General features: G+C 42.2%; 1 protein-coding gene across 4 annotated transcripts in view; it reads right to left on the bottom strand.

Annotated features, from left to right (window-relative positions):
• Nucleotides 1-5,434: 5,434 nt before the first annotated feature.
• Nucleotides 5,435-11,741, bottom strand: part of ZCCHC2 (zinc finger CCHC-type containing 2) — a 45,548-nt gene continuing 39,241 nt past the window's right edge. For all 4 annotated transcript variants that reach the window (XM_086899355.1, XM_086899360.1, XM_086899339.1 and 1 more), the window contains 3 exons: nucleotides 10,652-10,780; nucleotides 8,453-9,961; nucleotides 5,435-7,453 (listed from right to left, as the gene is read on the bottom strand). In XM_086899355.1, the coding sequence (XP_086755481.1) occupies nucleotides 7,386-7,453; nucleotides 8,453-9,961; nucleotides 10,652-10,780 (1,706 nt within the window). In that variant the 3' untranslated portion in view covers nucleotides 5,435-7,385. The remainder of the gene's footprint in view (nucleotides 7,454-8,452; nucleotides 9,962-10,651; nucleotides 10,781-11,741) is intronic.

The following is an 11,741-nucleotide window of genomic DNA, read 5'->3' as shown; positions in this document are numbered from 1 at the left end:
AGCTGTCCCATGCAGTCATCAGCATTAGGAACCTGCTGGCAACAGATAGCAATAAAAGCATTATAGTATTCCCTTCCACAATCATGAACAAAACTTAGGAAAGTGCTGTTGTCAGTCTCCAGCAAGCTGGCTAGACATCTCTGGCTTGGACAAAGTAACAGCTTTGTCACCTCAGGGCAGCTGCTCTCCCCAGTGGTGCTGGAGGCATAACAGCCTTTGGGAATCAAGCTTTAGTTGTAGAGTATCCAAGCACATTTGCTTTCCTGTCTAACTCTGAATTAACATCCTGTTCTTTGCCTCCTCCAACTAAGAACATGCTAAAAATGATATATCCTTCCTCAGAAAGGAAGAAAAATGTGTTTTCAGTGAGCAGCGCAAAGCCCCAGCTCCCATTTAGCTGCCTTTGCAATGGCAGGTACTGGCACAGGCTCAGACTCTGCTAGCTACCCTCTCGTGCTGGTTATTGTATTTTGAATTAGCAAGTTGTACTGTCATTTGGGAGTTTCCCTATCACAGACTAAAGCAATTCAAATGGCCCTCTACGTCCTTCATAACAATGTTTAAGCCATGAACCGTAACATTACAGTCCCTGTCACCTTCATCATGAGCATGGTTTTAGCACACACAGGAAAGAGACTTAGAAAAGCAAACCAGGGCAAAAGTGAGATGAAAAAAAATACCCCAGCAAACACATAAATGAGAAATGGGAAAAAACATCAGAGGTTGACAACACCCAGAAGAGTATCTTAGCTAGCTCTGTGTAGCCATAACAATTACATGAACACTGTAAAGGTTTTGCATGTATTTGTATTTGCATGTATTGTCCTGGTCTGTCTCATGTCCACATAACTCAGCCCTAAGCAGACTGCTGGAGGGGCTCATCTCCTCTGTTATGTGTCTGATCTGGTCAGCTGCACTGCGGTGACATGCGGAATTCAGCTGGTTTTGTACCAAATTGATGCAGTTGCTCTTTGAAGTTCAGTGCTATGAAATTGATCTGAGCTGCAGTAAGAAATCAAGTGATGTGTGGAAATTGTCTCACCCCAATGCCTACTCCTATTTTTTTTTTTGGTGCTGCTGTTGCTTTCCCCTGCCCTCTTCTCCTCATGTTACTGCTCTTCTCATCTGTGATCTTTATTTTGTACGCCAACAGAGGCTGGGATTTACAAGCCCGGTTTGAAATACCCACGAGTCCTTGTCAAGGTGTACCTCAGAGCAGGAACTTAAAGGAGCAATTAAAATAAGTCCTGTGATGTTTTCATCCAGAAGTCTTGCAACTGCTAAGCTGTCTGCTCTTGTGCTGTACATATCCTGTAAAAAAAAATTTAAAGAAAGGAAGGGAGCATTCTGGTAGCAACACAATTACTTTAATACATTATATTTACTCAAGCCTAGACATTGCCATTGGATTCAAACCTTAGTTTTGGTCAAAACAAGAAAAAAATCTGAAGATGTTGAAATGGCAACAAACTACAAATGACTTAAGACTATTTTAACATAACATTTTATTATATAAACTATAATTTATTATGTATCACATAATTTTTTTCTAAGAAGTTCCTAAGCAGTATTTTAATAGCAAAGCTAATTGGCAAGTAAATTTTTAATGCAACAATCCCCATTGTCACACCAATGAGCATTGGTAGGAGTTAATTCTTATCTTTGTATCCATCTTCAAAATCCTTTGCCTCAGGAAAAAGGCATACTTTAAAAGTCAATAAAAAATGGACATTTTAGATCAGAGGGAAGTTCTAAGATGAATGCACAAGTGGTTAAGATACAGCTTTCTTTTACCAAGTTCAGCACTGTTTTTCAGCCTGTGCTTTTGTGCCTTGTGTTATTGACTCACTCATACAACAGTGACCCTGTATGCCAGCCAGGGAACACATATCAATATTAAAAATAATAGTTTTATTATGTTCTGTCTCTTGGGCAAAATGTTCCCGAACATGAGATATTCCAGATAAATGTCTGATCTGTGGACCTTCAGGCTAAGTAGAGAGAGATAAGTAAGAGACATTATCCTCAAAGATAACCAGACTGCCTCAGGAATTAACTCCCAGAAAAAAGGAAAAGAAAAAAAATAAAGCTTCTTGGTACTCAGAAAGCAATTCTCATTGTATGAACACAAGTATCTAGAACCATTTTAATCCTCAATAGTTCTTAAGACACAGCTTTCACATCTGGGTCATCAATATTTGTTATGACACCTGGGCTATTTTAGCTCTGCTTTGGGTTGGCAGGGACCTTTACAGGTCATCTAGTCCAACCTCCCTGCAATGAGTAGGGACACCTTCCACTAGACCAGGTTGTTCAGAACCCTACCCAACCTGACTTTGACTGTTTCCTGGGATGGGGCATCTACCTCCTCTCTGGGCATCCCATGCCAGTGTTTTACCACCCACAAAGTAAAGAATTTCTTCCTAGTATCTAATCTGAATCATCCTTTTAGTTTAAAACCACCTTCCTGGTAGGCACCCTGTAAGTATCAGAGGCCACAATAAGGCTCTCCCCAGAGCCTTCTTTTCTCCAGGCTGAACACCCCCAGCTTTTCCAGCCTTTCCTCATAGAAGAGGTGGTCCAGCCTCCTGATCATCTTCCATGGCCCTTGTCTGGACTCACTCTAGCAGGTCCACATCTATCTTAAGTTAGGGAGCTGGCCCAGAGCTGGACACAGTACTCCAGCTGAGATCTCACCACAGAGGAGTAGAGGGGGAGAATCACCTCCCTCAATCTGCTGTAACACAGTTACCATGCTTATTTTTTTGAGAGGTAACAAGTAGTACACTCATCATGTGAGAAAATACATAAACATGAGAAAACTCAGTAGAAACGAGCATTACAAAATCACAAGTCAAACCTTACTTAGACGGCGTGAAGATGCAAAAACCAAGTTAAACTGAAGCATCTGAGATGACCTCAGTTGCTAAAGCATGGTGCCAATAACACCATGGTTGTGGGTTTGATGACTTAAGAGCTGGACTTGAGGATCCTTGAGGGGCCCTTCCAACTCAGAAAATTCTGTGATTTCTGTGACCTTAAGTGGTACGTCAGGAGTTTCTGTATATACCACTGGTGGAGTTATGCTGCCACCTATTGTGAGGATGAACCTGGCACTCATTATTTTGCTAGGCAACATTACCACTTGCCTTTTTGTATTAGAAATGCTTTCTTCTGAAATATCTGCTACTGATCAGTGCTGGTGAGAGGTTGCAGGCATAGGTAGCCTTTCAGCTGGACCAAATACAGATGTTAATATATTCTGATCTCTAATCTACCACAATGTACAGTTTAATTTGTCTCTGTCCGCTACTGACAGCTCAAAAGCTGGTCCAAAATGAGAACCCTGCTTCTCTGCACTGATCAGTGGTGGAGGAATGCAGCCAAGGGCAGAGGCAATGTGCTACCCTGGCAAAATGCTCCAAGATGTGCTTCTCCTTCTTCCCTCATGTGAGGAGCACAGGACTGTAAGTTCCACAAAACTGAGACAGCACTTAAGCTACAGTATAAACTCATGACTGTGCCTTTAGGACACCCCTTCTTCCCCCCAAGCACAAGGGCAGCCCACGTGGCCTTTATGTATATTGTGCCTGGCTCCAGCAGCCACAGTTACCAGCCCTGAGCAGGAAGCTCTGCTGCTCAAAGCTCATTTTTTTCTGCACACAGAATTTAGGCAAACTTATTTCAGGAGAGCAGCCTCAGGAAGCCCAGGCCAGCACACCTCCAGAGGCTCACACCACAAGCAAAGCTGAAAGAAACTACAACAGTACTTCCACCTCTCTAAAACTGAAGTAGCTCAGTACCTGCCAAGTTCTGCAGTTCTCAATGTACCTTCCCCCACCTTTTTACTTCACCTCTGCCTTGGCACAACACAGAGACGCTGTTCCTTCACTTCTCCAGTAGTAGTAAGCAGCTATGCCAAGACCAAGGCACTAGGCCATCCCTGCCATCTTCAGGTCACTTAGCTGAAAATGAAGCCATCTGTTCAGCCACAGCAAGCAGTGTGCATCATCACTCCCATGTGCTCCTTCCTTCCAATCCTCCCCATGCCTGCCTCATTCATTTTTACTTCCAGCTTTAGGGAACCAAATGGTTTCAATCCAGAGCAGCACCGCAAACCAGGCGCAGTGTACTCAGGAGTCACTCTTGGACAGCCTGGATAGCAACTCAGGCCAACCAATTAATGGGATTTTCTCACTTATCTTTCAGGCATTCAGCAGCTTCCAAACCACTCAGCAGGAGAGAGAATCTCTGGAGCTGCAGCTGGAGTGAAACCTGATTATATAGACAGCAGTGGTGCAGCCAGCTAGGACAGCCAGGTACAAGTGCAGTCAGCTCTCCAGCAAAACAAGCACCAGAAGCATGAGGTGTTTCTGCTTTTGGTGTGCCACAGGGTACGTATTTTTACACTTCTGAATTGAGTCCAGCCAGGATCTGTCAAAGTCAGGGCTGCTTGCAGCACAGAGGCAAATGAGTATGCCAGCAACTCAAGAAGGCACTGTAAGTAGCAGATGGCATTTTCAGAGTATTGACACAATTTATGAACTCCCTGGACAGGTGTTTGCACTCCCTTGAGCCCAGGAAAGGGACACGGAGCACTTGCAGCAATGGAAGCTGTGTGATGGTGTCTGTGTGACTCCTGGGCTCAATACCCCACCACCATTAGGAGAACTGTCCTGAAAAAGAAAGGCTGGGTCTGGGTCCATGGGCAACTTTCACCTCCTCATCCTCTGAACTGGTTTCTCCAGAAGTAGGTTGTTCTGGGGAGTAATCTGGGATAAAAATCCAAGACAGTCTGTGGCCCTTGGCTCCATAGATAAACTGCAGCTTAGTAGTAGGAACCAGAAGTACTCTTTACAGCAGAGTGGGATGAGTCTTCAGTACCCTTCTCTTCCTAAGTACAACCTGAGCACATCCAGAAATACATTCCTATCAGACTCTTCAACTGCCCTGCAAGCAGGCAAATTTTTCTAAGCTTCTTCCCTACTCCCAGCAACTCCTGTTGCCCTTCCATTTATTTTATCAATAGAAGATCTCACTTTCTGGTCACTTAGGACACACATTATTTGCATGGCAGTGAAAAAACAAAAATGTGTTTAACCTGGATTTTAGCCCAAATTCAGGAGCCATCAGGTTAGGATAGGCTTACCTGTTCTGAAAGGGCTGAGGTCCAAATCCTGAGTCTATCACACAAGGATGACCTATTTCTACCAGGAGATCCCCTACATCTTAAAGAATTTTAAATCAAGATACAGCATCTTGACTTCAGACACAACACTGACCACAGTTTAAGTCAAATACTCTTGGCTTTGTCTCAACAGTGACAAATTCCAGCCTAAATGGTAGCTTGCAAAAACCCTCCATGATCCCATCCCTATACCCAGCAGCAGTGATTCATCATTCGCAGTGATAAAGGACAGTACAGGCACACAGGTACTTTTTTTCTTTTTTTTTATTGCTGTTAATTCAAGGAAAAAGGTTGCATAAAATCCAATCTCTTCTAGAAATATAAGTGACCTTTCCAGTACATTTCAAATATCAAAGTATATGGTAAACATACAAATAAAGAGAAGGTAACATACCTCCTATTTACAGTACAGTATTTTAAATCATAAAATAAGTTCCATAAAGTACAACTGGCAGGTAATTCACAATACAAGTCCATTGGTGGTTTAACACCCTCACTTCAACTCAAACGCAGTTCATTCATTTCAAGTGGTCCAAAAATACCCAGATCAAATAAAAATTTTAATCAAAATAATTTTCATTTACTACTTAAACTTTTTTTTTTTTTTTTTTAAATTAAAGCTTTCATCTACCTCCCTCCCCTTCCCCCCCTCCCCCAAGAAAAAAGTTTCAAAATGTACACTGGTGCTATAAATATAAATGCTACCTATGAAGAAATGTAGTAATCAAGCTTTTTTTTTTTTTTCCTTTTTTCTTCAAGTTTTTTGTTTAGCAATTTATTAGACGGTTGAACCAAAGACTGATTTTTATTTCATCCCTCTACCGGACACTGGGTCTGATTTTAAGAAAAAAACCATTTCTGCCATGAACTGTGAGGAATGCCAAACCCTATGGATATACAGTGGTAGTTGTTCATCGGTGTTGAATGCAGCAGTCAAAAAACACACTCGTCTTCCAGATAACCTCAGTGCACTTTAGGAAATCAAATATTACCTGGAAGCAATTTAGTACATATATTGGCTTTTAAAAATAAAATAAAAAATACAGCAGCATTAAACTTACTTACTCATGATACTGACATGTTTAATACCATCTTAACACTCATTTCAGTCTTTCACATTATACCGTAATTACGCATAGTGGTAAATTGTTATAAAATAGTGACTTTTCTATTTGGTAGACAGGTTCTAATACTAATACCTGACTATTTTGTAGAAAACCATAGCTTTTGTTGAGTCTGAAATAAAACATTTACATTCTAAGTACAATGCAACACTGTAATAGTTTAGGAAAAAAATATTCAATCAAGTAATGTTCATTCTGTGTTGACACGATGTAGAATAGCTTTAAAAAAGGAAAAAATGCTGTCAACTTTCATTACAAATGCAAACACACTGAGTACAACATTCATACCATTTTTTCACCTTTGTTGCTGAACATACAGGCTAAAAAGCTACAAGGGAAGAAAAATCTGTCAATTTAAGCTCGTTCATTTTTCTAAATCTGTTCCAGTCCACACAGTTTCAGCCCCTTCCTGCTCTATGGATTTTCTTTTGTTTGGGCCTCTCGAGAGCTGCGTATCTGCATTATTATCAGGTATAGTACACATACAGTATCGGTGTTTTCCTTTGGACTCTGCTAATAGGATGTTTGAACATCTCCCCTCAATTCATGAGCATTAAATTTAGAGTACGGGCAGGGTCTGTATGAACTGTTAAACACTCATGCAAGTCCAACAAATCCACATGGACAACCAAGGAAAGAAAAGAAAACAGCAGCATAAGGAGAACAGGGAGGGAGGGAAGAAGATTGTGGTGGGGAACATGACCAAGTTTCTTCTTTCACCATATGGCTGCTCCACCAGTGATGTCAGAGGTCAGAGGAATTTTTTTTTTAAACTGCAGTAAACATTGCACATGTCTCAAGTCTTCAGTGCAAAAGCATGGTTCGAATGCTCTGTCTGATTGTTTGGCTGTGTGTGTGAATTACATGCATTACGCAAGCCTCTTGTAGAACCAGGAGGAGACCAGGGACTCAGCTTTCTTCTTTTGTACGGAACAGAGGTGCAAAAGCAATAAAAAATTCCAAAAGAATATAAAACCGGGAATGTCCCAAAACACAAGACCAACCTCCCCCTCCCACACACACCTTCCCCCAATTTCCCAAGCTTCAGTTTAAGTAGGCAATGTTTACTTGTTTCAGTCTGCAGAATCCAAGGTATCATTGGAAGGGGGAGGGGGAGGTGCGTATCTCAGTCTGTAAGTGCCTAAAACAGGAAAGAGAACTACTAAGTCACTGCTCACAATTAAAATGGATTACAAAACCACTACAAGGTATCAAAATGGACATGCTCTTCAAAAGGCACTATCATCCTCCAGTCCTTTTAAAGTAGGTCCTCAGACTTTATCCTATTTTCTTTCATCCTCTTGCTAGAACTGTACGTTTTAAAAAAAAGATATAGAGTGTAGATATAGGACTTGAGCTTTACTGGGAAAATGAAAATAAAGGATGGTCCCCCATCAAGGTTCATCTTTCCTGTTCCGGTCCAATCAAACTACTAAAGTCAGAATGGGAACAAGGGCAGGAATCAAAAATAGCTTGTGCTCAATGCAAACCCTGCATTTTCCCCATTCTTCTGGACAGAGAGAGAAATGGAAGCTATTCCTTTTATATTTAGTTCCAATCAATTTCTGCCTTTTTCCTGCAACTCGTCTGAAAAGTTAAATGTATTGCATGACAGGGCACACAAGGACAGCCGATTGTGCAAAGGTAAGCCCTAGAAAACGTTAAATATCAAATGGCTAGTCTATTGGTTTTTCTTCCAATTCTCAGAAATTTTAGGAATCCAAGGTCATATCATAGACAATAATTGGTATCTTTCACTTTTTGCCAGTGAACTCTCTCAAAAAGCACCCCACTGAATGGGAATAGGAAAACTGAAACAACATGCAAGTCTCAACATAATGCCAAAACCAAACCAGTGAGAAAAGAATGACAATTTAGGACTGGTATCATTTGACTTTCCAGCTCTGAACCCATTTTCAACTTCACGCTGTGAAGCCCGTTCCCTCGCACTGTTCTACAAGATTTTCAGGCAGAGATAGGATACTTTGCAGTTTTAGAGCGGGTCACTAGTGCACAACCATTTACACGAAACATACACACGCACGCACACCTTTCTGCAAGACCAGAAACAGCACATTCAGAAAGGTAAAGAGAAACTGCTAAACTCAAAAGCAAGTCCGCTGGGAGTTATCATGATTACCTTGTTGACTGGCCTCCATGGATGACTGCTTACAGTCCTGCGCATAGTGTCCACTTACACCACAATTGTAACATGAAACGTTCCCATTCTTCTTGGGTCCCGACCCATTTGTGTTGGCAACTACGTTAGGTGCTGGATATACAGGATAGAACCTCCCAAATCCTGCCATCTGCTGCATACCATAGTTGGCTTGGCTCCCCATCACTGGGTCATGCATAAGCCCGTTTGCATACGGAGACTGAGGCAGGAAGAACGGAAGTTGTGTTCCATTGCTTTGATGTGCTTGATTGAGGTAGCTGCCATTGCAAAGTGATGGCAGAGTGAAGAAAGATGGAACTCTGTAGACTTGTCCATGAAGTGGGTTATGATAAAAATAGCTATTAATCTGAAGGCTGCCATTGGTCCCACAGCTACACCTACGTCCGCAAGAACCGCAAGGGCCAGATCCCAACTGCTGCGGAGGTAACATTGTCCCGTTAGTGTTATTATTCCCAACAGCGTTTATGTAGGATGTGCTGTCACTCTGGGCAGTGCTGTGTGTCAGAGCAGGGCTCGGGCTGGGGGCAGGGCCTGGCGTGTGCGTCGGGATTGCAGGAGGAACAGTGGACTGGACTTGACCAACACCGAGGCCAGCGGACTGAGGTGGTGAGGAAGTTGCTCCAGTGCTCAGCACGTTCGTATTCTGGTTGGGCAACACACTGGTAGCGTGAGGGCTGCCTGGCAAAGCGTACGAAGCTGGTGGAGGTGGCGGTGCTGCTGTGGAGAGACCAGCTGCTGGAAGAACTACCTTGAGATTGGTAGGCTGAGGGATTGCTCCTGGGTTTCCCTCAATGTGAGGCACCATTTGATTCAGTCCTACCACCTGGGATGCAGGTTTTGTGATGGGATCTGTAGTAGGAACTGGGGATCCTGGGAAACTACCTGGATTGTGGACTGGGATAAAGGCAGTATTTGGTGATCCAATACTTAAGTTTCCTGTCGGCTGCTGTGGTCCATTAACTGTGCAACTTTCTGATGACCCCTGTGGAGAGGGGATTTTCAACCTATGTATTGCCAAATGCAAAGCAGGGCTACCAGGCTGGACAGAATGTGGAAGGAAAGAGGATGGGACTGGCAAAGGGGAAGCCATGAGCTCAAGGCGTTTCTCAGGTTCACCAGAGGTCACTGGGCCCATTCCCGCGGGAGGGGAATTTGCAGACTCTCTTACTGGCGAGACAGCGACAGGCGTGGTAACCAGCATTCCCATGGTTTTACCATCTGCAGATATGGGTGGTGGGACAACTGCTTCAGGCTTTTGGGCAGCGCTGTGCATCACACAGTGTAAGGCAGGCATGAAGGAAATATGCTGGAACTTTGCATTCAAAGGATCTTCTGAAAGGCTCCCATTTTCATTATTCACTGAAGAGATCTGAGCAGATGATTTGTTCATATTTGATGAACTGACAGCACTGTAGCCTGTAAACCTGGTTGTATTTTGATTCCCAGAGTCCTCAGAATTGCTGTCTGTATCTGTGGGGACAAAAGCATTTGTCAATCAGAATGAATCTCAAGCAACAGAGAATCATGCCCTGGGCTCATTTACCCATATAAAACCTATTGAGTTTGATGACATGAATGATAGTTATGTCTTCCCAAACTGTGACAACTTCCAGATTCTTTTCATTCATCCAAATTAAGCTAGGTCCATCTTCATGACTTGCCTATATCCACCTGCCCAACTAGCTACTGTGTTTTTGACTCGTGTATATCTGCAAATGCAAAGAGTAGGACACAGAGTGAATTAGGAATTTTCATCTGTCTAGAAAGATATTAACACAGCCTATTTAAATTTGGAAGGAGGGGCAAACTGTCAGTACAAAAAGACAGAGCTCCAGGACATGCCACACGTAATTTCATATAAGCCCAGCCCCTTCCATGCCAAAGTTTTCCACATTATTGTACTGTAGAAATTTCTCAAGAGAACTGGATCACTGAGGCCAAAACATTATGACATATGTTTAGACCTAAAATTCAGTGGTATTTAAACAGTGCTAGAAGCCCTCAAACCGCCCAATCATAAAATCCGCAAAGAAAAATGTATTCTGTGCCTCGTTCAGAAAACAAAGTAACTAATCAAACTGAAAAACTTACTAAAAGAAATGCAACAAAGATATTAGTCTAGGAATAAAGGCATTCATGCACACTCTCCACAAATACAACCTCTGTCTTTTTCTTCTTCACTATCAAAGCTTTCCCGCCCATCATGTCGTGGACTAGAAGGAGAGCTGTAACTTTCAGATGATGTTTCTCCACACGTATCATGACCAGATCCAGCATCCAAACTCAGATCTAAAAATACAAGTTGTCAGTTTATTTTTCATCTCAGTGTATGGAAGTGAGGTTATTTTGGTTTTCTCACATTTCAAGCTAGTTGAGATTTTAGTCTGTTCCTACTTAATTGCATCTGTCCCTTGTATTCCTATCACTTCCATTCCCAGCACTCAGGACTGGTCTCATCCCTAGATTTGTGATCAGTGAATCCTTGGTGTTAAAGAAGGTGATACAGAAAATTGATATTTATGCAAAGCAGTGAAAAGAATGATAATCCTGAATGACTGCTGTGATGTTAATACCAGGCTGTGCTCCAACACTGATTTCCTCTGAACAGTAGCAATCCAGCATTTCCGTTGGCAGAGCTGCAGTGCTCCTCAGTGATACAGGCAGAAAGCTAACTCAGCAGGACATGGCAAAACAATGCACCACTTCACAACTCACTCTTCTAGAACAGGCTTTAACCAAACTTTATCAACAAGCCCTATTCATAGAAAAAGAAGCAAACTGAAAAAGTGGTAAATTGTTTTCTAAATTCTGAATGGATCACAGGACACTCATTTGCTGGAAACCAGCTTTCAGGGTGGGTAGCTGCTATGGTTTGGCTTTCAAGTTCAGCCTCAGAGGGGAAGAAGAATTCACCCTCTCTCAGAATCTGTGACAGACACTATCTGGAAACCCCAGCCTGCAAAATCTTGGTTAGCAAAACTTCAGGACAAAAATTAGAGCATTTATTATAATGATAATTATAATTTATACTCATTTTTTATTGCTACTAGAAGTGTAACAGGTTGAGATGGCTCATCGAAAAGTTGCCTTAATGCTTCAATTCTTGAAATAATTTCCTGGATTAAACCCATAATTGCTTAAATTATTTTAACAAGTACTTTGAATATCTAATATAACCTGGAGCCCCCATGTGAACCTGAGATCACTAAGAGCCAGAGTCTAAAGTGCTAGTCACAAACTATCAAGTCTT

This window comes from Cyanistes caeruleus, chromosome 1, assembly GCF_971803275.1.
Source record: "Cyanistes caeruleus chromosome 1, bCyaCae1.hap1.1, whole genome shotgun sequence".
Taxonomy (NCBI): Eukaryota; Metazoa; Chordata; class Aves; order Passeriformes; family Paridae; genus Cyanistes; species Cyanistes caeruleus.
This window is presented reverse-complemented; position numbering and strand designations above follow the sequence as displayed.